The following is a 27,302-nucleotide window of genomic DNA, read 5'->3' as shown; positions in this document are numbered from 1 at the left end:
GGACTCATTCATTATTAAATCCGGGAATCTGGGAGTTCGCTCCCTCTGCTGGCCAAGTTGCTACATTGAAGAAAGTCCCCACGTATGAACACGTGAAGGCAGGCGTTACTATGAGCCAGATCAGAAATCTAAAGAGGCGTGGGGGGCGTGTGTAATCCAAGGTGTCACACACCCGACGTCATCAGAAACCTTGTCTTAATGGGCAAGCGCTCCTCACGCCCCCACTGGTCATCAGCCTGGGGAGTAGGGGACGTGGGTTCCGGGCTCACTCTGCCATTCACCTGAGCAGGCTGTGTGTCTGTGAGCAAGTAACTCAACCTCTCTGAGCACCCACTTCCTTAACAACTTAACTAAAGGGTTCCAGAGAGCACAGCCTCCAGTTCATGGGGCGCCCCTAGCATTCTCTGCCATGACCCCCTCAGGCTGTGGCTTTGCTATCAGCAGTTACAGCGTCTGCACCCCAGGGTCTGTGGGGAACAAGGCGAACGCAAAATGCTCATTTGTAAGAGAGCCAGAGGAGCCCTGGGGGCAGGGCTGATGGTGGGGAATGACATACGGGCTCGGCAGACACCTCCCACAAAGGGAGGCCTTGTGCAGGGCAGGTGGCTGGCAAAGGCCTCCTGCCTGGCCCGGCCCTACTGTTGCTGATCCCAAGAGACTCAGCCCAAGCTCCGATTCCCACAAACATAGCCATGGGCTAGTGTTATTCCGGTAAGAAATGAAGGCCTTTGGTGGCAGAGTCTTTGCAGTGGACAAATCAGACCTTTGTTCTGTCCAGCTCCTCATTAGAAGAGTCTGTCATCTGTCAGGGGAATTAACGGTGCTGAAGAGCATGAATCACTTCCCTGGATAATTCCCAGAATACCTGAGGGTCAGCAAACAGAAGAGCTCCTTGGGTTCCCAAAAGTCCTGAGCCATCCCACACAGACAGAGCTGCAGGGGGGGTGGGGTGATCACTGAGTGCCTCCTCCAGCTGTACATGGGAAGAGGTGTCCCCGCTCACCCCCCCAAGTCCTGCCCCTCAGGCTGCCCCTGCTGCCTTCCTGGAATTCCGGGGTCAGGGCTGGACCACCTCTGGTCTCCTTCCCCACACCCAGCCTCTGACTTAGGCTCTTACCAAGTCCCTCAGCCACCAAGGCCGGAGCTGTCTGGAGCATTGTCCACCTGCCTTCTGAAGGTAGCCACCAAAAGCCAAGGGCAGCACCTGCATCCACAGGTGACAGGAAAGCCGGAGGCATCACAACCAGCTTCTCATTGCTCCCTTGGCCACCCCTGGGAAAGCCAACAGCCTTCCTTCTACCATGGTCCAGCCTCTGTCCCAAAGGTTCCACGATCCCAAAGGCACTGAGGCACAGAGAAGAAGGTCCATCTGCAAAGAAACTAGGAGGCTGCCAAGCCCACCACCCACAGCTACAACACAGACCCCCCCCCCCCCGCCCTCCGCCGCCCCGCAGTGGCTGCCGCCTGCATTGGAGGGATTCCAGAATCTCCCTTTGGAAAAAAAGTCTCACTCACAGTGACTTACTCCCTGCTTGATGCCTCAACCTTTAGGTTAAGGATTCCAAGGTGGTGAAATGTATGAGAATCACCCAGTCATCAGCAGCAAAGCAAGAAAGAAGTCCAGGCTGACCGCGATGGCTACTGAGCTTGGCTCTGCCCTGGGAAGCTGAGCTCCCTGGTGCAGGGACCCCAGGCCCAACACCTAGGACAGCTGTGAAAAGGAAGAGGTTCCCAGGGGTACAACTCCTATCAACTCCTATGTCAAGGAAGCTTCCAGCAACTCTGGGAAGGAAGCCGTCTTCCCCTGTTTTGCACAAGAGGACAGAGGTTCCAAGGGAGCCACAGTGTGTTGGGGATAGTGCTGGGACCCAGAAACAGGTTTGTCTGAATGCAGAGGCCAAGCCCTTCTCCCCATTTGGATGGCGCTCCCAGCTGGGATGCCCCTGAGTGCCAGGCATTCTACCTTCCTGCGTGCTTCCACCCACAACGTGGACACCCATATCTGCCCACCACACCTCCTCAACCCCCGGGCCACTCCAGACCACATCCTGAAAACTGCCTCTCTTCCCTTAGCTTCCGTAGCCCTGGCCTCCTCATACCCCACCAACACTTTTTTCTGTGTCTCCTCCTGTGTCTTCTGTATCTCCTTCTGTGTCTTCTGTGTCTCCTTGAGTTTCCATCCCAGGCCTGTGGCCCCTTTCTCTCCCCTTGCCCTCCTTGGGCACCATCTCATGGCTTGAAAAATCACACCCAAACCAATGACTGCCCCACCCCATCCCCAGCCCAGGGCTCTCCCCCGAGGCTCAGGTGCCTGCATCCTTGGGGAAACTCCCGTACAGTGCTACAAAGCCTGCCCAAACTCTCCTCCCTCACTACCCACCACCCAAACTGCCACTGCTCCTGCATTTGCAAAAGGTTGGTTTTATTTAAAATAACCACTCTTCATAAGAGGGCTTTGGATTCACTCTGGTAAAATGAACCCTGAATATCGCCAAACTCTCTAAGCCTCATCCAAGTGCAGTAGGATATTTCCTGGCATAGATATAGATATTCCTATGAGGTCTCTTCTTCCAGAATCTCAGCAGAGGGCTTTCTTCAGTGGCATGGAGCCCAAAGGCAGTTTCTCAGAGCTAAGTAGATGAAGAATTATCATTTACCATAATGGAAACCGATGGGAGATTTTTAGACAGTCATTTTGAGCTCTGTTGGCAAATTGCTAGTTTCCTCCAAATAGCAAAGCCCCCAGCTTTTCTGTCTCTTAAAAACCTTGAAGTAGAGCAGACCTGGCATTGTTTCCTACCAGCACTTATATTGCAGAATAAGATACCGATTATCCCTTAGTAAGCACTTTGTCAGACAGACACATTATGCCATGCAATCCTCACAGCATCCCTGTCAGCTAGGCTCTATAATTATCCCCATTTCTCAGATGTAGGGACTAAGGCTCAGAGAAATTGAGCAATCTGCTCAAGGTCACACAGCTGTTAAGAGCAGAGCCAAGACTGCGATCAAATATGTCTGAATCAAAATCTATGCATTTAACTATTTGCCATACAATCTGCCTATTATTATGGAGTTTCTTCCCTGGGTTTTGTTTTGTTTTTGTTTTTGTTTTTGTTTTGGTGGGGAGGGGAGGGAGTTTGCACATAGCCTGGCCCCCAGGTTAAGTTCAGCATCAAAGTAAAGGCCCAACAAACACCGCTCCCTGGCCCAGGACAGCCCAGAGGCTGAGTCTGAGAGATGGCAGGTTTCTGCAAAGACCTGGGGTGGGGATTAAGGAACAGCCTTTTCATGAGCAAGTCTTCATCCTTATTGTCAGAGCTGTCCATTTCTAGGATTCCAGGAAGTCTCATTCCATTATCCCTCTCCTGTGCTTTCCCCTCTTTTAAGCTCCTCTGTTCTCCTGGGTGGAGCCATACAGGGCCATTGCTTCCTCCTGGTGGAGCTGAAGCAGGCTCCGGATTCCTGTGGGTGCAGGCAGAAATGATAGGAAGATGCCTGGTGGTCTGGCCTCAGGCCCAGCCTCTGGGATTTATTTTGCTGTAAAAATTCCATCTCTTTCTCTGCTGTGAATTACATTATAAAAAGTTTCCTCTAAACTGAATCCAACAACATAGAAAAAGGATTATACACCATGACCAAGTGGGATTTACCCTGGGTTTAACATCCAAAAATCAATTAATGTAATACACTACTATGTCATTAGAAGAAAAGACAAAAACCATCTCATCTCAATGCATGCAGAAAAAGCATTTGACAAAAATCCAGCATCCCTTCATAATAAAAGACTCAACAACATAGGAAGAGAAAGGAACTTCCTCCACCTGATAAAGGGCAACTACAAAAAATCCACAGCTAACAAACAACAAAAGACTGTATGCTTTTCCCTTAACATCACCTCTTCTCCCCAGTATTATATTGGAGGGTCTCACCTGGGCAATTAGGGTAAAAATGAAATAAAAGGCATCCACATTGGGAAAAAAAAGGTAAAACTATCTCTATTTGCAGATGGCATGATCTTATATATAGAAAATCCTACAGAATCCACTAAAAAAGCATTAGAACTAATAAACAAGTCCAGCAAGGTTGCAAGATACAAGATCAATACACAAAAAGCAACTTACTTCTATACACTTGCAATGAAAAATCAAAAATTAAAATTAAGGAACAACCGTTTATAATAACGTCAAAAAATAAAATATTTAGGAATAAATTTAACAAAGGAAATATAAGGTTTCGACTCTGAAAGCTACAAAAACATTGAAAAAAGCTAAAGAAGACCTAGATAAATGGAAAGATACATCAAGTTCATGGATTTAAAAACTTAATATTGTTAAGATGGCAAGAATTCCCAAACTGACCTGCAGATTCAGTGAAACTTCCATCAAAATGCCATCTGACATACTGGCAGACATTGATAAGCTGATCCTAAAATCCATATGGAAATTCAAGGGACCTTCAATAGCCAGATCAATCCTGAAAAAGAAGAACAGAGTTAGAGTACTTACACTCCCCAGTGTCAAAACTTACCACAAAGCTGCTGCAATCAGGACAGTGTGGGGCTGGCATAAGAAGAGACATATAGAGCAACGGGATAGAATTGAGAGTCCAGAAATAAACCCTCCCTTACGTTTTCAATCAACTGACTTTTTGACAAAGGTGCCAAGACAATTCAATGGAGGAAGTATAGTATTTTCAAAAAATGGCGCTGGAACAATTGGATAGCCACCTGCAAAAGAATAAATTTGGACCCTTAACTCACACAGTATTCAAAAATCAACCCCCAATGCATCAAAGACCTACAAGAAAGAGCTAAAACTCTAAAACCCTTAGAAGAAGGTAGAAGCATAAATCATTGTGACCTTAAATAAAGCAATGATGCCTTAGATATGACACCAAAAGCATAAAACAAAAGAAAAAATAAGTTGCACCTCATCAAAACTAAAGACTTTTTGCTGTAAAGGGCATCATCAAGAAAGTGGAAAGATGACCCACAGCATGGAAGAAAATATTTGCAAATCATAGATCCAATAAGGGACTTGTGTCTAGAACATATAAAGAACTCTTACAACTCAATAATAAAAAGAAAAATGACCCAATTTAAAAAGTGGGCAAAGGATCTGAATATGCATTTTTCCAAAGAAGATAACAAATGTCCGATAAACACATGAAAACATGCTGAACATCATGAGCCATCAGAACGACACAAATCAAAACCCCAATGAGATACCCCTTCACATCCACTAAGGTAGTTAAATTTAAAAAAAAAAAAAAAAGCGGGGGGAAGAAAGAGAAAAGAAAAACACATAATAACAAGTGTTCACAGGACGTAGGGAGACGTGAACCTCAGCCACTTTGGAAAGAAGTCTGACATTTCCTCAAAAGGTTAAATATAAAGTAACTCTTTGATCCATAGCGACTCAATTCTTGTGTGTGTGCCCAAGAGAAATGTTCACGGCAGCACTATTCACAATAGCCAAAAAGTAGAAACAACACAGATACCCATCAACTGATGACTGGATGCCAAAAATGTGGCCTATCTGGACAATGGCTATCATGCAGCAAGTAAAGTGAAGTATGAATGCACAACATGGGTGAACCCCGAAAATGTTCTGCGAAATGGAAGAAGCCACCAACACATACAGGCTCACATGCATGCCACATATTGGATGATCCTATTTCTATGGAATATCCAGAATATACAAATCTGTAGAGATAGAAAGTGGATAACTGGTTGCCTAAGTCTGGAGGAAAGGGTTAGGGTAGAAACATTCAGTGACTGCTACTGGGCAGTCTTTTGGGGGTGATGAAAATGTTCTAAAATAGACTATGGCAATGTTTGCACAACTGTGTGAATATACTAAAAGCCACTCAATTATACAGTTTAAATAGATGAACTGTATAGCATGTGAATTCTACCTCAATAAAGCTGATATGGATACATCATAATAATGTATATCTAATAATAAAATATGACAGAACACAATATAATAATAATAAATATATATTTGAAGTCTCCTTTGCAGCCCTCAAGTGAGATAGGCCCTTACCCAGGAAGGGGGCTGGGGGGCACGCAAGCCCCCGGGGACATCCCCTCTGGGAAGGGGGGACCCCAGCAGAGCAGAGGGAGGAGCGCAAGTCTGCGAGTCCGGGTCACGCTCGTCAACTCTGGGACTCGGGACATCACTCCACCTCTCTGGGCCCCAGGTTCTCATCTCTGAGGGGAGGACTGTCCCCTCCCAGGGAGGTTCTGAGGACTCATTGGGGGAGTCCATGTCGTGGAGAGAGAAGTACCTGGAACCCAGTAAGCCCCCACCAGCTGCTACTTACTAGGATTATTCAGCTGGAAGATGCATAATCAGCCTGGACAAAAGAAGTGGCAAGTGCAGGGTCGACGTTGGAGAGGACCAGCTTCCTGCCTTATCCTTGGATAGCAACGGAAGCCCCTGGCCTCGTGCCTTGTTGGGTCCAGAGCTCCCCATGTTTCTGCAGCTTGCCATCACTCTTTCCTCCTAACAGCCGTGCGGCCTCCGGGCGCCTGCCCTTTCCTACCCAGCCTCTCTCCTGCACCTTGTCAATGCAGACGTGGAACTGGGCCTCCTCGCTGGTCAAAAGAAAGGAAAAAGAAGAATGCCAACCACTGCTGCGGACATGCACGGCCAACAGCCTCACGGTGCAGAGCGGTCACCCCTGGGCTGTGCAGCTCCCCCAGGGCGCCCCTGCCCTCCAGGGTGCTCGATCATACCTGACTCCCCTTCCACTGTGCAGAGAAGTTGGTATGCCCGGCTCTGACTCCCAGCTCTGCTGGGCCCACTAAGGGCCTTCTGCGGAACAGGGTATCATAGCACATGAGTATCCCTGTCCCAGGGGCCCTGCAAACCGTCCCCAGCACTGTCACCCCACCCACCAGCTGTGGCTCCAATCCCCTGCTGCTCACTGTTATTCCTGAGCGTTGGGTTTATGAAACACCTGCTCTCCCCCAGGTGTAACGGGCCCTGCCTGCCTGCAGGGTGTCTCTGGGCTGGGCTGGGCTGTGCAGGGACCCATGGGGACACCAGGGCCGGGCAACAGGGGCCGGTCTCTGCAGGATGTTCCAGTGAGCTCAGGCCCGCTCTGCTCCAGGAAAGCCATGCACTGGCTTCTTTCAGTCCTGCTCAACATTCAGATTCTAATTGGCTCAATCACCCCTGAGCCAAGTGGGAGCAAAAACAGCCAAGACCCTCAGGGCTCCTCTGCGGAGGCTCTCTCCATCACCCCAACCATCCTCCTCCCCACACTTCCTCCTCACGAGGCTGTGCGAGTGGAGGCTAATTGAAAGCTGGTGCGTTGCCATGGCAATGTGGCCAAATCTGACCCCCATGGGCCGGAAGTCATCTTCCCTGGGGTACCCCGCATCTTGCTCCTCTCCCTCATTGCTCATCTCCCTCAAATAATACAGGTTCAAACTCTTTCCAAACTGCTTCAGAGAGAGAAGCGTCACGCTCTTTTGTAACCAGGTGCTTTTCAGACATGAGAACCAGACCCTCGGAGGCTCGCTGTCAGGGCCGTCGGCGAAGGCAGTCTAGGGTTCACCCTCAGAACAGTTCAGAGGAATTGGGATCACCACCGGCGAGGCCCCGCTCCAGCCAGCTTCCTTCTGCTTGGAAGCCCGCCCTGCTTCCCATTCTGAGGGTTGAGGTGTTAGAAAGATCAGTCAGGTGCTTCCTTCCTTCCTTCCTTCCCCCTTTCCAAATCCGAATGCCAGAGGTAGAGGAAAGGAAGAGCATGCAATTCAAACCACCCAGACCAGGATGAACTCTGAGAATCGTGTTTATCTGAGCTTTGAGGTTCACTCTAATACATGCATGCCGCGGTGCCTTCTAAGAAGTATTCTTCCATCCATAATTCTTTTTTCTGTTCATGGGCTCATTTTCCCCCTCTCCCTCTTTCTCCCAGATTGAGCCTAAACGCCTCAAAAAACAGCTTCCCAAAATCCTGAGACTCCTGAAACCGGACGACAGGATTCTGATTGTGGGAACAACACAGCGCCCTTTCGATGCTGAACTTCAATCTTTTTGCAGAGTTTACCAAAAAATTATTTTGGTTCCCAGACCAGACTATGCTTCCAGATTGGGCAAGTACCCCTGGCTCCTTCCCGTGTGTGGTGACGGAGGGTGGGCCGGGTGGCGTCGGCTTGCAGGCATGTGGCGCTGGGGCAGGGACCCCACCAGAAGGTGGTGGAGGTAGAGCCCATGCACTGGAGGAGGCACCAGACGTGGGCAGAGCCTGGGCCGTAAATACAAACAACCAGGTTGTAAGAGCAAAACATGCCTGTCTGTTCTGTTGTTAACCTCGTTCGTGTACCCAGGACCAAAGGAAACTGGACAGGGATTATTATTTTGGGCCCTGAAGGTGACAAAAGTCGTTGCGGGTGCTAATTTTTCTTCCGACAGGTGGATTAGGATGAGTTGTCTTGGACCCACAGTGACGGTGCCTCTCTCAGAGAACATCATTCTTTCCACAGGTTGACTTTTTTTTAGTTTTCCAGTCTCAAAGTATTAGTCCAGTAGCATGTTGACTTACTTAAAATAACCATGAAAGATAACAAGAGCTCTTTTTTTAGTTTTTTCCTCTTGACCAGACAAATTCAAAATCTCCTTCTTTTGAAACATATTTTTAAGTGGGACTAACACTAAAAATGTGATTCTGGAGGCAGTGCAATGAAACTGTAAAGAGCCATGAGATACTAGCCCTGAGGAGACGTGGTTCTGAATCCCAGTTCTGCCACGGGATGGCTAGACGACCTTGACAGCTCAGTGGACCTCCTGAGTCCTCTACTGTTTCCTCGGTAAAGAGGACTGTTTAGTCCCCAGGGCTGTCGCTGACCCTTATGTGAGGTGGGCAGCAGAACACCCAGCACCATACCAGCCCCTGGGAGAGCCCGGGTGGTGCTGGGCAGGGAGGAAGCCAAGATGGTGGCCACGGTTATGGAAAAGGAGTACGTGACCCGGCAGTGAGTGGCCATGGTGGTGCGGTGGTGGTTTCTATTATCTGCTGCCGTGGAACACACCACCCCAGTAGCTTAAAACAAGAAATTATTCCATCTCATGATTCAGAGGGTTCACGGGCTCAGCCAGCAAGTATCTCTGGATGTTGCAGTCGGGTGTCTGTTTGGGCTTCATCTGAAGACTCGACAGAGCTGGACATACATGGTCATTCACTCCTATGACTGGAGTTGATGCTGGGAGCTCAGCTGAGGCTGCCAACCAGGTAGCCTACACCTGGCCTTTCCATGGGTCCCACGAGAGAGCATCCTGAGAGCAAACGTTTCAGGAGATTCAGGCAGAAGCTGGGAAGATTCTCGTGACCCAGCCTCCGAAGTCGCACAAAGTCCCTTTCACCAAACTCTACGGGTCAAGAGCAACTCCCAGGCCAGCCCAGATTCAAGGGAGGTGGACTACACGAGGGTCTGAATACTACAGCGTGGCTCAGTGAGGGGTCGTCTTTACTTCTTGTGGTGGTGGTGATGATGGTCGTGGTAGTCACAGATTCGGTATAGATGGGGATGATGGTGTCAGTGTTGCAAATGGCCGTGATGGCGGTGGCCGCCTGGTCCTAGGGAAGAGGAAGGGGGTCACCTGGGCGGGGCGGCGGCAGCGGTGGTGGTGATGGTGGCCGTGGTGCAGGGTGGTGTGGACAGGAAGGTGCTCCCAGTGGAGCAGGGCTAGAGGTGAGACAGCCTATGGTAGCAGTTAACATTAATAAGAGGAATGAGAATGACCAGGTCAGACGTGGTTTCTATGCATCCTTCTCCAGTCACACTAGCACCCCCAAAACAGAGCGACTCTGTGACCCTTTCTGGTTGGTTTTAAGTTTCTGGCCCATGTTATCTGCTAGAGAACAACTAGCCACTCCATTAGCAGTGCGAGCTCATTTCTGTCTTGATGAACTGTGATCGTGGCTTCACAAATCCATGTCATACACGAAGTACAGGAGGACGTTGGTTCGATTATTTCTCCATCGTTCTAGTGGCTTCTCCATCTCCTGGAGCCTCCAGGCCCTCCACTGGGTCCTTTGCATTCAGCAAGCATCTAAGGAAAAGAGAGACGACAGTAGAGAGTATCTCACAGGAGATTTTAGGGATAAGACCCAGAAGGGCCGGCTGTTGTCTCATTCATGTTGCATTGGCCAGAATGACTCCCACGGCCTCACTGAAGTTCAAGGGGGTAGGGCTGTGCAGTCCCACCAAGGAAAGGTTTGGCACGGAGCTTGGTGGGTGCCAGCAGTCTGCGCCCACTGGGAGTCCACACAGAGCATCCCCACTCCTGGCTTTCCCGCTCTCATTTCTGTTAGTCAGATTTCTTCTCACGATCCCAGGGTTTGGTTTGGTTTGGGTTTTTTTGTTGTAGATATGTATTTTAAGCTATCTTAATGGAATAAGGTAGGGTGTTATTAATTTTCAGGGACCAGAGCATTATTCTTGACTTTGGATTGAATAGTTTCTATTGTTTGTCAAAACCATCAGCCCTTTAAAAATGAAGTTATTGATGTATAACAAGGACAGTTGTGTTGTTTTGATAAAATGCCAGGCATCTCTAAGGACACAGATCACATTACAGATTCCAACCTGAGTCTCCCCGTGGCGGCATCATAGGGGAGGAAGGAGAAAGCATCCCCTCACCTGTGGGCAGATGATAAACCTGCATGCAGGAGTTTTCTTGGGCCCAGGGCGCTGTCCACTAAACCTCATGCTTCTCACATATTTCTTCCATGGTGGGTGATTTGTTTAGGTCGCCATTCCCGCTGACATCATAAATGCTGTCCAGCATTTCCTCCAGTGACCTTGAAGTTTTCATAGCCACAGTGGCTGGGACATCTATCTTAAAAAAAAGACTGTTCCTGTCTTTGCAGTGATCAAAAATAGTCTCTTCCAGCCCATAAAGCATGGGCTGCAAATCCATAACCTGGGCCTCTGCTTGGCCATCTACCTACCAGCCATGGAGCGTGGAAGGTGTTGGGGAACATTCGCCATCGGGCTTCTCAAATCCCTCCAGGCAGGGTAGGGGAGTAACAGCACTGAGAAGGGGAGGGTGGGTCAGCCTGAGGAAGCACGATCCTTAAGATTTACCATATAGAATTCAGTATCTACCTTCTTTCCCCAAATCAAGCTGTTTCCTTCAAAATGTCTGCAAAGAAAATCCACCCGCAAGGTTGATTAATGCCTCATCTAGTCCCCAGAAATCCCTCTGGGCCTCCTCTTCCCACATTCCTAATGCTTCCTGCTCTCGCCTCTCTTCCCGGGGGTCTGTTTCGCTAATAGCCCAATTCATCATAGGCCCCCACCCCAGACCCAGTGTCTGGTCGGATGAGTTCAGTCCACGTCTTCCGATTCTTCTGGAATTCTAGTCTTCAGAGGCCAGAAGCTCATCCAAATCATATTATCATTTCCTGGGCTTTTGTAAAATCACAAACAACAAATGAATTTTAAGAGACTACGTCATCTCCAGAACACAGTTGGAAGCCAGGACAGAATCCATTTGGAACGTCAAAAGCAGAGAAGGAGATCCAAAGACCAGCTTCTTTTCGGTCTAAAGAAGGGAAAGAGAAGGCAGAGTAGGCCGAAGAAGTGAGGAGCCTTTGCATCCAAGAGAAGGAAGGTAAAACACAGCACTCAGTCTGGAGAGCACCTCAGCTGCCTTCACCATGTTCCATTCGCTGATCCAGTCCTCCCCACACACCCACAGCCAGCCCTTACGTCTCTTGTGCTCTCGTCCTCTCCACCTGTGCTGCTGGGCCAAAGACTCGGAGGCCGTGGCTCCAGAGCTCACTGTGGGGTTCCCACCTCCATGAGCCCTCCAGGCTGTCACTCACTCTGCACCTGACACCCTTCCTAGCCCCACCACGGGTGGCTTTGCAGAAGCAGTAGAAGCTATTCTTATAAAGGCAAGTCTAGTTCATCAATATGAGAAGTCAAAGTGATTCTCTTTCCCATTCTGGACCTTGAGAAGACTGTGGGCAAGTGGCGAAGTCCCACTGTAGCTGTGACTGCTTTCACCGTTTCCCTTATGGTGCCTCCATTAACAAATGGTGAGCTTTGGGGGAAAATCAATGATGTGTGTATTTTGAGGACCTTTGGCCAAAACTCTACGTAAGTATTAAGTACCATACATTTTAAAGTGTCAATAGTGTGTTCCCAGGTACTTGCTAGACCAGAGTAATTATAGTTTTTTGCTCTGTTTCTAAAGAATCTTTACTTATAGAGAGACCTCTCGTGTTGGGAGGCTGGACGGCCGTGACCGTCATAGCTTAGCAGGGAGGCAGGGATGGGAGCCCTGGCCCTCCCCGTTTGCTTACCCACTGGTCCACTCCATGCCGTGGGTAAGAAGTGTGCCTGGGATGCACAAGGCTGAAGCTGTCTTGAGTTTCCAGCCTGGGATATCTACTGGGTCCTCAGCTGGAGGAACTGTGCCCTGTGCTTCAGCATAAAGCATTCTCCCTTCACAGCTTCCAGAGTCACCATCCAGATCTGTTCAGGCTTTTTTTCGATGTTATAAATCTGGGCAGGGGCACGCTAGATCCCAAGGGATGATGCTGCCTGGTCATTGTTCTTATTTTTCCCATGGGTTATATTTTCTGATTTCTAAGTCTTCCCCAGTTATACCCAGGTAAGGGTAATCTGTTTTACAGAAATATTCTTTGGCATATTTTGTATTTATGCTTTAATGAGCATTAGGAAACTTTGGTACAAAATGGAATGACTAATGATAATTACAAGAACAACAGTAACACCACTACAAGAAAATAAACTGCCCACCATAAGCTAGATCAGCGCTCTTCCAAGCATTTCCTCTACATTCTTGTATTTATTTCTCACAGCAGCCTTCTCACACAGAAGTAAATCTTTCTACTTGCATTTTATAAGTAAGCCTAAGATGGATTCGAGCTCAAACAGTGCCACCAAGGAAGTAGCCGAGTAGATCTAGGGGATTAGATATTGCTTTAGGTCAGTTTGGTGGCCCACGTGGCCCTTGATACCCAACCTTACACAGCTGGAAGACACAGTATGGCCCCAGGGTAATATGCAGCCCTCCCAGCAACTCCGCTCACCACAAGGCCAAGGACCACCCCCCCCCCCCCATCACCACCAAAGTCGATGGTGGAGGTGGATTGTTAAAATGACTCATGACCCAAAATCCCACTCTGTGATGTGGCTCATAGATATACGGCAGGTCATTCTATTCCTGGGCAATAATTAGACCTTTTCATTTTATCAAGTATTTGTGGATCAATGTATTTGGATGAGCTAGTCATTTAACAGACCTGACAATGTTCAGATTATATAATAATGGTTATTTTTTTAAAAAGCTGTTTCAAATAGTCCTTGAAGAAGGTCAAAATGGTTGGGAGACATTTGACTAGATCCTCCCAGCACTCCAGCCCTGAGAATGGCTCAGAGACAGGTGGCCTTGGCAAAGTCTCACCTTTCTCACTGTCTGGATACAACGAAACAAGCCATGGTGAATCTCATGTACTTCCCTCTCTTTGTGGAATGGATGTAATTCCTTGAGTGTAATATTATTTCAAATGCTGTGTGGGAGTCCATTCTCTCTCTTAAGTTCAGTAATTCCATAATTCATTTTCACGATATCCCTGTGTTCTAAGAAAAATCTCTCTGTTACCCCAGGTCCCAGTAACCCGAAGAACCACCAGGGATCCACCCATGGGATTTCAGTCAACCTCTGCCTGTTTACAATTGTTGGGGATGGAGAATAAGGGTCAAACTGCACCCAAAGGGAACTGAACCCGCTGGCGATGAATGGAAATTGGAATCTGCATTCCAATTCCACATATAAAAATAATGCACAAAAACTTTATAATTAAAAAAAAGTCAGGGGCGCCTGGGTGGCTCAGATGGTTAAGCGTCTGCCTTCGGCTCAGGTCATGATCCCAGGGTCCTGGGATCGAGTCCCGCATCGGGCTCCCTGCTAGGCGGGGAGCCTGCTTCTCTCCCTCTGCCTCTGCCTCTCTCTCTCTCTCTCTCTGACTTTCATGAATAAATTTAAAAAAAAAAGTCAAACTCCTACTCACACAAACACTTTGGAAAATATAATATTCTGATGAGCAGAGATCTTATATGTACCTTATCTGAATTTCCAATTTTGAAAGATTTTGAACATCTTTGAAGATACCACACTGAAACTATACTGAACATGTTCCTTTTTTTCTTGTTTTGTGGGTTTAGGACCTCAGGGCCATTGACATGTATGTCTTATGGTTGAAAATCACTCAGGGGAAAAAAAGCGTTTAGTTACATGGCTTCCTGCTCATTTGAATTGCAATTAAGATGGCGTGTTCCTCTCTGTACATTCCTTTCTTGATGACATGCAACTTTGTACCAAGACTAGATAATATTGCTTTCTCTGTGGTGACCTTTGTTCTCTGTGTCTTTTCCACCATCTTGGATACCACAGTTTTGTGGAGACAGATCATTCAACGCAATGGAGGCATCATTACCAATGCCTTGAATATAAGTTCCCTGGCAAAGGTCACCGATGGCTTCACCCAGGGACACATAGTCGAGGTGGTTCAAGGTGTGCTCACAGACCGCAGAATACGGCAGCAAACTTACAAACCGCTCACAGCTGCGGAGTTTGTTACAATGTTAACCAGCATGAGTCCCGTGTACCAGGAGGAAGAAGACAGCTTTAAGGTAAACGGAACGCCTATATGGCTGGGTCTTAGGCGCAAACACTTGTCACGTGACCTCCTCCCTCTGGTTCCTGAGTTTCATGAATTTGTTATATACAATGAAATTTGGAAACTTGAAATGTTTAGATCACAAATTCGTCCCAGCCTTGCCAGTAAAGCATGTGCCTTCCAAAATTTAGGAAAAATTGTGATCTGTGACCTTATAAATTAACAGCCAAATTGCAGAATTAAATAGAAGCTTTGAAACCACTGGATCCAAACACACACACACACACACACACGCATACACATACACACAATATGTACATGTACACATGCCTTCCCCTTGGTTCTCACTGGTTTTTACTTCATAGTTCATGTAACGGAACAAGCCCTGTGTGCATAAGGAAAACTAAATAGTGCATTTCAAGCCCATGCTAGTTTTGTCCCAGATTCCCTGTGGCGTGCTTCATTTCTCCGTGCATTTGCAATAGGAAATCACGAGAACTCACCAAAGTGTAATTTTCTAATTTTGTATTATATTCTGTGATGTTCATGGAATTTTTTAGATCTAGAGGAAACTGAGAACCAGCTCTTCCAAATCCCTCTCTTATAGGAGGAAAAGAAGTTGCAGAAAGCGATGTGTCTTATCCAAGCAAATCAACATGAAAGCCTAGATGCCCAGGCCAGCAGGCGTGTCGCACACTCCTTTTAATCAAAATGAATACGGTTGTGTTCACTTTCTAGACCTGGAGGCAGTTTCCTTGGCCAACTGGGAAAACAAGGGAGAAAAATTATATCCATGCAATTATACCCACCACAACATTGGCCATGCAATCATCAGAAAAAGAATCAGAATTCTCGTCTAAGCCTTGTGTGTCTGGAAGCCTGCTTAAGATTAGGAAAATTTCCCTCTGCAATGTATCACTTTTCCACCAACTCTAAAAACCGTATTTCCCTCCTGCTTTGCTACTAATGTTTCAGTACAAGGTGGAAAAGAGTCACAATACTGATTCCCCCCAAAATCAGCATAGGGATTGGCAAACTTTTCCATAAATGGCCAGAGAGCAAATATTTTAACCTTTGAGAGTTCCGCAGTCTCTGTCACAACCATTCAATCTTGTGTCATAGTACAAAAACATTCATACACAGTATGTAAATGAATGGGCATGGCTGTGTTCTAATAAAACTTTAGTGCAAAAACAGTCAGCAAGCCAGATTTGGACCATCAGCTATAGTTTTGATGACAGGGGTCTAGCAAAACTGCAAAGAAATATTTCCAACTCCAAGCTGGAGTTTTTGTCAAGGATTTGAATTAATGTTCTTGTTAACTGTTTAAACCTTGTTAGAATTAATTGCAAATATTTATCCTCTTCATGTGATAGATCCTATCCTCTTCTGAAATTCCCAGTTTTTTTTCCTTTGTAAAATAATCATTTTCCTTCTTATTCTGAGGAGCTAGGTTTAGGGTATTAAAATCTATGCTTTCTCTTAGCTGGGTTTTTAACTTTCCGAAGTGATTTGTTTTTCTCTATAGGTACTGGAGGTCCAGTAACTACAACTGATCACACTATTCAAGAGAAGGAAATCTTACCATTGTATAACCTGAGATAAGAACACATATGCTTCTCACTTCCATTCTTGGCATATTTGATCATTTTATTCTTTTTTTTTTTTTTTTGAGCAAACTAAATCATTTTTCCACCATCACTACTAGCCCCCTTCCCCATCAATTTCTGCTTCTTATCGTAGCTCAAGACCTTGGCACAGCACTCGGCCCCAACTAGATGTTCAATAAACATTTTTAGTGGCAAATTTATTGAGCAGATGGATAGGTGGGCTGCCACTTCACACCAGTGAATAATGTGATATTGTCGCTGTAGTTGCCTGGGATCATGCCAATCATTTCTGCCCTAAGAAATTGGACCTAACCGTGCTTCTGACAGTGTATCAGACTAGGATCTTGCAGAAGTCTCCAAACACATCATATCTTGCTCTGTGGACATGATGGAGAAAATATTTAAGGATAAAGATGGTAATAATCATAATAATGTTAGTTGATACTTACTGACTACGTATGTGCCAGGCGCTGTTACAACTCATTTAGACCTCATAATTTCCCTATTTTACAAATGGAAATTGAGTCATAGACAGGTAAGGTAGGCAGAATAATGGCCCTCCAACGATGTCTACATCCCAGTCCCTAGAACCTATAAATATGTTAGGTCACATGGCAAGAGGAGTTAAGGTTGCAGATGGAGTAAGGTTGTTAATCCACTGAACCTAAAACAGATAATCCTTACTTATACTGGTGAGTCCAACATAATCATAAAAAGTAGAAAAGGGAATCAGAAGAGAGAAGCAGAAAGTTAGCAGCATGGGAAGGACCCATTGGTACTCCAAGTAGCCCCGTGTTGCTAGCTTGAAGATGAAGGAGGGGCCACAAGCCAGGAGAGCAGGTAGTCTCAGGAAAGTGCAAAAGATGAGGGAATAGATTCTCCCCTGGAGTTCCAGAAAGGATTACATCCTGCAGACACCTAGATTTTAGCCCAGTGAGATCCATTTGGGACTTTCAACCTTCGGGACTGAAAGATAATAAATGTTCTGTTTTACATCACCAAGTTTGTGGTAATTTGTTGCAACAGGAAAAAAAAAAAAAAAGGAGGCAAAGTGACTTGCTCCTAGTCACACAGCTAAAAAGGAGCAGAGCTGAAATTCAAACCACAGTCCAAAGACAATTTTATTACCCATATTCTATACCATGTCTCAATAAATTAGGAGTTCATCACCTTACATTTAAAACAGAGCCAAAGCAAAAAGAAAGATGAGAATAATCCCCAAGTGCCAGAAACAAAGATAAATCTCAAACAGGGACAACCATGTGCTTGGCATGCAGCATAGAGAAAAGTCAAGGCTAGGAAACAAAAAAGAAACCAGGGCCATGGAGGATAAAGTGGCAATACCTGCTGCTTCTGTGACCAGATCTGTGGTATGTCGACATCACCAAGGAGCATTGACTTCAAAGCATCACTACAAGATGTGTTTCTGCATCTGGCTTCCAAGGACTGTGTAGAAGCAGTACTGTGGGGGAGGGAGAAATCATGAGACAGATGGAGACCACAACAGAGCCTCCTACTCAGAATGAACCTGAAAATAAAAATTCCAAGACATTTTAGGAAATCTAGTGCTAAGTACAACCTTACAAAGATGTTTAAATTAATATAATTCAGATGTTCAAAAAAATAAATGAAGGCATCATTTCCAATAGAGATGTACACTAAGTTTTGAAACAAAGACAGGCAGAAATGGAATAAGAAGAGATAATTATGGGAAAAGGCACAAAAAGAAAGCTTGGAAAATAAAAATACAATAATTTGAAATGGCAAAAATAAAAGAGGTGTGAACTCTAGACTAGACATGGTTAAAGAGCAAATTTATGGACTGGAGGATACTCCCTCCAGAAGCAGCACAGAAAACCAAAAAGGTAAAATCTATAAACTGCAATTAAGAATCTTTGAAGACATTGACACATAACTTATAGAGGCTCTAAAAGAAAAGAATAGAAGAAATATTAGAGGAACAATTATTTGAAGAAAGATTTGCTGAAAATATTCTTGAATTAAAGACATGAGTTCTTAGATTAAAAATGACCTCCAAGTGATCAGCAGAACAAATTAAAAAAATCCACACACACATACATTATTGTGAGCCTAGGACTAAGATAACAAACTAGTCTTCAAAGATGCCAGATTGCCTACAAAGAAACAACAATGGGGAGGTCCGGCAGCTCTTTGATAGCAATCTATTCCAGAAGACAGTGTGATCATTTCTGTAAAGTGCTGAGGAACCGTAACTGTGTACCTACATTTATCCCCAACTAAATTACTACCCAAGAGACAGGAAACAATAAAGACATTTAAGACTTAAAAAGACTGAGCTAGCCTCTCACTCAGAGCAATTTAGAAATATCCAGTAAAATTAAAGATGCTCATGCCCTACCCACCCCCCCAGGAATTCTATTTCTATGTCTATGCCTTAGAGAAGTTTTCTCATAAGTATACAAGGAGATATGTACAAATTCCTAATGACAAGTTGGAAATGGCCCATATGTCCATTAATAGGAGAATTGATAAACAACTTGTAGTGTAGTCATTCAGTGAAATATTATTACTACTATAAAGTTTATAAATGAAAATGTTTCTCAGCTTTCAAATGAAAAGTGAAGGTTGAGAAAAATGCATTCATAGGGCCAGCTGGAACCACGAGGTGCTTGTTTGGTATGTTGGCTCCAGTATTTCTGCCATGTCTTCAGTAGTCCCCCTCCGAGTGTTTGTGTGGCCACCCATGGCTCCCACGTGGCCACCGGTCCAGCTTCTGGTGGCCATGTGTGAACCACAGAGGATCATTCACATTACCAAGCCCACGCCCTCAGGATAGAGTAAGATCCCCAAAAAGATAGGTGACTAGTTGATGGGAAGAGCTGCTGGTTAGATCTGGTCTGTGATTCTCTGAAACTGTTAACTCCTTGAGGTAGAAATTTCAAGTTGTGTCAAAATACAGGTTGGAAAATCCCCTGAAAAAGAATTTGTATTAAATATATATTAAATGTCCAAAGTTTAATGGCTGCTTGTCCCTTCCTTCCTTAGCAAGCTTTTCTTTATTTTTAAGAATATTCCAGTGATTCGTGCCATTTTGATATTTTCCTAAACATCTGTTTTATTTCAGGACTGGTATGCCAAAACCCCCATGGGTAAAAAGCGAGCCTTGGCGCTAACGGGAGGGGACACTGAAAAAGAAAAGGATAAAGGGAAAAAGAAGGAAAAGAAGGGGAAAAAGGAGAAGAAAAAGTAATGCCCTTCTGAGGAACCATCCTTGAGTGTCTCAGGGATGGAGCTGGTCCTGACCTGCCGGGAAAAAGGCTCACCATTGCCTATCTGAAGAAGACCCCGGCCGACGCCTTGAACTCATCTGCCCCTGCATTCACTCAGATCTTTAGTAGGCTGCACACCAAGTTCGATGTCCATCACAATTGTTTCTAGAGCTCATAATTGTTTCTCAGTCTGTGTAAAGTTTGTGTGTAACGGAAATCCACTCCACACACAATCTTTCCATCTCATCAGTACTAGTCACCAAATTTACAATGTGATAGTTAGAAAATACTCTAATTTGACAATTAGTAAGTAATTTGAGTGTGTAACCAACACTCTGGCTTTTTATTAATCCATATATACTGTATATTATCTTGCACATATTTTAATACAATAATTCTTTGCTCTATTAATCTAGTTTATATAATGGAATAAAAACTGTTGTCTTTGAACGACTCAGTAATTTGGTTGCTGGAGCCAAAAAAGATGTTTAAAATTAGCAAGCTTGGGGGCACAAGGGTGGCTCCATCAGTTGAGCATCTGACTCTTGATCTCAGCTCAGGTGTTGATCTCAGGGTTGTGAGTTCAAGCCTCATGTTGGGCTCCATGCTGGGTATGAGCCTACTTAAAAAAAAAAAAAAATTAACGAGTTTAATCTTCTGATTTTGAAGATGGAGGAACCTAAGCCCAGGATCACACAGTGGACATCTGGGACAGAGGGACTGAAATCATCCTCCCTCCCAGCCTGGTGCTCCTGAGAAGCATGGGAATATGAGCAGGCTGAGGGCTAGATGAAAAGTACTACATAAACATAGGGTAAATGTGGAAAAGAGGAAGCCTGCATGAAGAAGCAAGAAATGCTAAATGACAACAAGACTAAAGAATAGAAAAATAATGGTCAAAGATAAATTTAAATTTTGTATGAATATGAAAGTTTGTTTGATGGAAGATGGTAAGTAACTGGCTTCTAAGTTGTGGTGAGAATGCCATCAGAGGAAGCATACTGAATTTATTTGAAATTTAATTAATTTATTTATTTAAAGATTTATTTATTCTTTTTTTTTAATTTTATTATGTTATGTTAGTCACCATACAATACATCATTGGTTTGGTTTTTTTTTTAAGATTTTATTTATTTACTTGAGAGAGAGAATGAGAGAGAGAGAGCACATGAGAGGGGGGAGGGTCAGAGGGAGAAGCAGACTCCCTGCCGAGCAGGGAGCCCGATGCGGGACTCGATCCCGGGACTCCAGGATCATGACCTGAGCCGAAGGCAGTCGCCCAACCAACTGAGCCACCCAGACGCCCAACATCATTGGTTTTTGATGTGGTGATCCACGATCCATTGTTTTCGTAAAACACCCAGTGCTCCATGCAGAACATGCCCTCTTTAATACCCATCACCGGGCTAACCAATCCCCCTTCCCCCTCCCCTCTAAAACCCTGTTTGTTTCTCAGGTCCATAGTCTCTCCTGGTTCATCTCTCCCTCCAATTCCCCCCCCCCATTTTTCCCTTCCTTCTCCTAATGTCCTCCATGCTATTCCTTATTTATTCATTTTAGAGAGAGAGAGAGAGAGCACGCACAAGCAGGGGGAGTGCAGAGGGAGAGGGAGAATCTCAAGCAGACTCCCCACTGAGCACAGAGTCCGACATGGGGCTCGATCCCATGACCCTAAGATCATGACCTGAGCTGAAACCAAGAGTCGGAGGCTCAACCAACTACACCACCTAGGTGCCCCAGACTTAAACTGAATTCCATCTCAAATTTAGGAATACCCTATCTGACAGTTTTGGTCACACCAGAGAAGGTTGTAGAATCTTGGTCTCTGTAGACCAAGCTAGCTCTCTGGGTTTTCCTGGATTCCTGGTAGGTTAGCTCTTCAATGACCCCTGCTTTCCGGGTGTCTTCTGGTCCCCAGCACGTCCCCCCCTCAGCTGGTGTCTGCGTGGGAGACAGACACAGATTAGGACAGAGACAGCCATAGGCCCGTGTGCTGGGGACATGCTCTGCACACACCAGAAGGCAGTCTCCCAAATCTGCATTCATAAATGACCTCAGCTTTCTAACTGGCCTCCTGCAGACTTGCCTCCTCTTCCCAAAGGAACCCCGGTTTCCACAGACAGTGGGCCTGCCCCCCACTACCTGCTTCAGACTGCATCTGGCCAAGGCCCAAAGTGGCTTGACAGATGGGCAGACTCCCCACCCCAACTTCAGAGAGCAGTTCAACTTTCATGTGTTCTGGACAGTCACCCCAAGACCCTTCCTGTCACATAGCATGGGAACCAGACCGTTGATTATGACCCAAGAACAGACTTGAAGGCTCTAGCATTTGATGCTCATTACAAAAGAGTAGGATCTGCATTGTCAAGAAATGAAAATCATGAGAACCGTAAAGAAATAAACAGTGTTAACATGTTACAAGTAGACAAGATCGTGCAACTTGGTCTTGGTTTAACGACAAGCGCCCTTGGTCAGAACTCATACAAATTTGTGTTGGTAAAGCTTAATAAACAATAATTAAATGGCAGGAGTATAACGGATACACATGCGTTCCAGCAGCCCCATCCAGGAGGACTACCCACAATGACCAAAATGGTGGTCCAGGTCTGTGCTCTCCCACGGCAATAGCCAACAGTCACACGCGGCTACTAAGCACTCGAAGTGTGGCCGGTCCAACTGAGGAACTGGTTTTTTTATCTAATGCTAATTTAAACAGCCTCATGTGGCTAGGGTGATTACATATTGGATAGTCCGGCTTCAGAGTAATTGGTAAGGTTAGCCTAATAACTATCATCCTGCTGTCCCCTGCTCTTCCTCATGGCACCCCCACACTGAGACAGGATTGTTCCTGGTCACACGGTCTCCTCCCAAACTATGGCCTCCTGCCCCTCACAGTGCTAGATTTTCGCTTGAGTTCCCCACGACTTGACCCACCCCGCTCCACCTCCTGGTCCCCGAGAACGACGATGTTGCCTCCCACCCCAGCGAGCTTTGCCCTGCTCACAGGAGCCCTCTGCTCTGCACAAGCGGACCCCCCATATGTCACTGCCAATCCCACAGGAGCCTGGCACGCTGTAGCCCAGCACAAGTGGTATTCACACCATGGCTCCTGCTTTGGATGTGTGGCAGGAGATGTGTACGTATGCACGTATGCAAACACATACGTATACTCCACTGCTTTTACACACAGGATTATATATCATAGATATATTGCTTTACCCCCTTGCTCTTTTCACTTAATAATATACCTTGGGTATTGTTTTGTATCAGCACGTGCAGATTGGCCTCATTTTATGTCAACTACATAATGCCCCACTTTATGGATATAGCATAATTTAGATGGATAGATGGATAGATGGATAGATAGATAGATGATAGATAGATCAAATATAGCATAATTATTTATTTATACAGCATAACCAGTCTCTGACAGACATTTAGATTATGTCCACCCTTTTGCTGTTCCATCTGTGCCCAATGGTATTTTTATACATTCTTTTTTCTCGGTAGGTATGGGGGAAAAAAATCTGTGGGATATATTTTTAGAAGAGATGTTACCAGATCAGATTACCTGTGTATTTAAATCTGAGTAGCTCTCACCAGGTTGCCCTCAGAAGAGGTGCCCAGGGGTGCCTGGGTGGCTCAGTTGTTAAGCGTCTGCCTTCAGTTCAGGTCATGATCAAGCCCTATGTTGGGCTCCCTGATCAGCAGGGGCCTGCTTCTCCCTCTGCCTCTGTCCCTCCCCCCTGCTCGTGCTTGCTCTCTCTCTCTCTCTCTCTCTCTCAAATAAATAAATAAAATCTTAAGAAGGAATGGAGGGAGGGAAGGAAGGAAGGAAAAGGAAGAAGAAAGAAAGGAAGGAAGGAAGAAAGAAAGAAAAGAAAAGAAAGAAGAAAGTAAAAAAGAAAGAAGAGAGAAGAAAAGAAAGAAAGGAAGGAAGGAAGGAAGGAAGGAAGGAAGGAAGAAAGAAAGAAAGAAAGAAAGAAAGAAAGAAAGAAAGAAAGAAAGAAAGAAAGAAAGAAAGAAAGAAAGAAAGAAAGAAAGAAAGAAAAGAAAGAAAGAAAGAAAGAAAGAAAGGAAGGAAGAAAGAAAGGAAGGAAGAAAGAAAGAAAGGAAGAAAGAAAGGAAGGAAGAAAAGGAAAGGGGTGCCCAACTAGCACACCTGTCCTGCAGGAGAATGCCCATTATGTTATCATCCACTGGTGGGCAGGTTACCAAACTATGATCCTGTCAGTGGTCAGTGCAAAAAATCCCCAGTCCCCAGGAAAGGTGATGCAGCAATGTGCAACCTTCCATTTCTAACAGACAGAGACGTGGGAGAAATGACAAGAGGAAAGACAAATAGGAGGTGTGTGGGGTGGAGGGCATGGGGCTGGAAGAAAGAAGAGCAATAGGCTCTTCTGGGGAGTTCTGCTGGGGCCTGAGCTATTCCTGGGCCATTATGTGACATTTAGCTCCTCTTGAGCATGTTCTTAAGTGAAGGGGACAGTAATTAATGTCATTAACCCTCATTAAGGGAGTGTTCTATGGATGTCCTTGAAAGTCCAGACTAGAAGAGACACGTGGGGTGATGCTAACGACAACAGAGGAAGTAAGAGACAGTGGACTTGGAACCAGGGGAGCAGCCATCGAGGCAGCTGTATTTGGAAAACCAAAAGGACCTTGGCCCAAAGCAGTGGCTCCCAGCCCCTGAAGTCCCTCTCCCAGAATCGTCCGTGAATGCACGGTCCTGGAACAATTCTGTCTCGTTAGAATTCACAGCCCCAGCAAAGCAGCATTCTTTTCTCATCTTGCAAGTCTTGTACTGAGCGCCTTCTATGTGTGGCACCGGGACACAAGGCGAGCGAGCTGCTTTGCAGTCGAGCGGGGGAGGAAACATGAATAAAATGGTTGTGCAATGAATGTGCAAGGCCAGATTGCACAATGGGGGTGTGTAACCGAGAACCCGAGCTCATCTCCGGGATCAGGCTTGCCGCTGCCTGGCTTTGTCCCTGCAGGGACCCCTCTCGGTTGGAGAATCTGAGACTCCAGGCAGTAGTGGCAGGTCTGTCTGATGCTTTAGCTTTTCCCAAGGGCTGCTCTTTGTGCCTATATAATTACCTAGGACAGTATGTTTTGGGGCCCTGGCACTGAATGAGGATGCCCTCAGTAGGGTTTGCTGCCTCGTAGCTGTTCAGGAGCACACTTCTCCCAGTGGGCTCTGGGGAGGGAATTGGGAGCCCAGGAGTCGGAGGGGGGCATTCTGGCCTCCCCCACACTCTGATTTGTTGTCAGATCACTGTCTTTTTGCCTGAAGCAACTAGCCCAGTTCCTCCACATGGCAACCAGGCGCAGTGCCTCACTCTTCTTTCGGCCTAGGGATTACGATCTTAGAAATTAAATCCCTGCAGTCAATTCTAGTGGTTTAGAGCAAAGGCCCTGGCAGACCCCAGGGCCGAGTCTCATCCCAGCTCTCGCTGTTACAGGCTGTGCACAGTCCGAGTTCCCAGTGGGCATGTGTTCAGTTTCTGCCTCACTGGGCTGCTGGGAGAGGCAACCAGCCATGCCCGATGCACCTGCCACGGTGCCTAGCCCCACCCATGTTCTCCGTGAGCATCGCTTGCTGTTCAGTGACTTCTGATGCCCAAGGTAGATCCTGCCCAGCAGAGCAGGCGCCGGAGTGGAGGTGTCCACATGTGTGACATAATAGTGCTGTGCTGTAACAAAGGAGGGCTGGGGGGAGGTTTGGGAAGCTCCCCCCTTCTCAGGGCCAGGGTGAAAGGAAGGGTCCTGTGAGAAGCCTGGGACTCTCTGCAGGGTCCCACCACCACCCTCCATCTCCAATCGTTTCACTCAACTCTGTTTCCCTTGTTGGGGGCCAGTTTGGGGGTCTGGGAGACCGCCATGCATTGCCTCTTGGATCCCCGACTCCATCTCTAGAGTCCCTGGCTAGCCGTGCTCCAATTCTCCCTCAGGCCTCCCCCAGCCTGCCTGGGAATGCGCGTGGCTTCTTGGGACGCCGTGCAGGCTGGGCTGGGCTGGGTCCAAACTCACAAACCAGCTGAGTGACCTTGGGCCAGTCTAGCCACACACATACATACAAATATACAACACATGTACAAACTACACACAAACACACATGACACACAATCACACACGCAGCTCATGACACATATTAGACATATAAACACACATGCATAGATACATGTACACACATCCCACACATATCAACACAAACACACACATGCACATACATATACACACACCTCCCACAAGTGCGCATTTCCTCAGCAGGGCTGATAGAACCACATATCCTTGAGCCTCAGGCTTCGCCCTGGGCTGCAGCAGGGACCGGAAGCAGCAAATGTGGGAGATCCCCAGGCAGGTGCTCCTGGCCCCAGAGGGCGGGGGTGGTGAGCTTACACCGAGTGAGTCTGCCATGAAAACATCCGCTTCCTGCTCCTCACAACAGGAAAGGCTGAGCAGACGTCCCCAGGGCTCCCACTCAGCAGCACCTGGAGCAGGGAAGGGCAGGAAGGACCCACTGCTGCAGGCCAGGAGTTCACCATGGACGGTCACCTGCCGGAAGTGCATCTCCACCGAAAACCAAAACCGTTATCCCCACTTTACAAGCAGGGCTCAGAGAGGTTAATGATCTTCCCAAAGTCACAGAGCTGCTCCCCAATGCCACAAGACCATACACGTGACTCAGAGAAGTAGGATGGTGACTGAACATGGGGTGATCTGGGACCCATCCTGTGGGCCCCTGGGGTGCCATGTGTGTTTCCTCATCCATAAAAGACCTGGGGTGAACTCCATAAAAGATAAAGATCCTTCTAGCTCTAAGTTCCTGCTGCCCTTAGGACAGAAGCATTCCAGAGATAGTGATTTGTAAACCCTTAACCTGTGACAGTCATCAGGGACAGTTGTGATAAAAGGACCATGGCGAGGTTCACCACGTCTCCCAAACAACTGGGCTCCAGATGCATCCTTGAGAAGACACAGCACAATGTCCTTGGAACACCACCGAATGTTCAGCATATACACAGCAAATGGCACCAGAGCACCAAGGTTTTTATCCTAAGAGATGCAAGACCCTGTGCTTACAAATAAGGTGAACAGCGAGAGCTCAGAGCTGCTCACCCCAGAGCATCCTCAAGTGTAGGAGGCAGTCCCAATTTCCCCATGCCACTCCACAACCTTCCCAAACATGGCGTGGCCGGCCCTTTGGGTGTTCACCACTCTGGAGTAGGTGTCATGGCACCAAACAGTGGCTTTAACTTCCTTCTCCCTGCTGCTGACTGCCGAGGTTGCTCACCTTTTCATATGCTTAGGGACCCATTTGGATCTACTCTTCTGTACAATGCCTGATAAGCCTCTTGCCTGTTTCTCTGCTGGGTTGTCTATCTTTTCCTTAACCAGCCTTAGAGTTCTTTCTAGATGTTCTAGAGAGAAGCTGTTTGCAGGTACGTAGGCTGCAAATACTGTCTCCCACTCTCCAGCTTACCCTTTCACTGCCTTCATGGCATCTTGATGAACAGTTCTTAATGTGAATGTAACTAAGCTTATCAATTTTTTCTTTGTGGTTACACCTTTTTGTGTCCTATGTAACAGTTAGTTGATTCTTTGTGTCCTATGTAACAGCTAGTTGATTCTTTGCATCCTATGTAACAGCTACCTGATTCTTTGCATCCTATGTAACACCTACCTGATTCTTTGCGTCCTATGTAACAGCTACCTGATTCTTTGTGTCCTATGTAACAGCTAGTTGATTCTTTGTGTCCTA

At 46.4% G+C, this 27,302-nt stretch overlaps 1 protein-coding gene across 1 annotated transcript in view; it reads left to right on the top strand.

The window, feature by feature from the left end:
* IQCA1 (IQ motif containing with AAA domain 1) overlaps positions 1-19,518 on the top strand; it is a 159,203-nt gene extending 139,685 nt beyond the window's left edge. The window contains exons 17-19 of the mRNA XM_021678956.1: positions 7,936-8,113; positions 14,451-14,689; positions 19,393-19,518. Coding sequence (XP_021534631.1) covers positions 7,936-8,113; positions 14,451-14,689; positions 19,393-19,518 — 543 coding nt within the window. The remainder of the gene's footprint in view (positions 1-7,935; positions 8,114-14,450; positions 14,690-19,392) is intronic.
* The last annotated feature ends 7,784 nt before the right edge of the window (positions 19,519-27,302 follow it).

The sequence above is a fragment of the Neomonachus schauinslandi genome, chromosome 3 (genome assembly GCF_002201575.2).
Source record: "Neomonachus schauinslandi chromosome 3, ASM220157v2, whole genome shotgun sequence".
In the NCBI taxonomy this organism is placed as follows: Eukaryota; Metazoa; Chordata; class Mammalia; order Carnivora; family Phocidae; genus Neomonachus; species Neomonachus schauinslandi.
The sequence above is the reverse complement of the archived record's forward strand: the minus strand, read 5'-3'. Positions and strand labels throughout refer to the sequence as shown.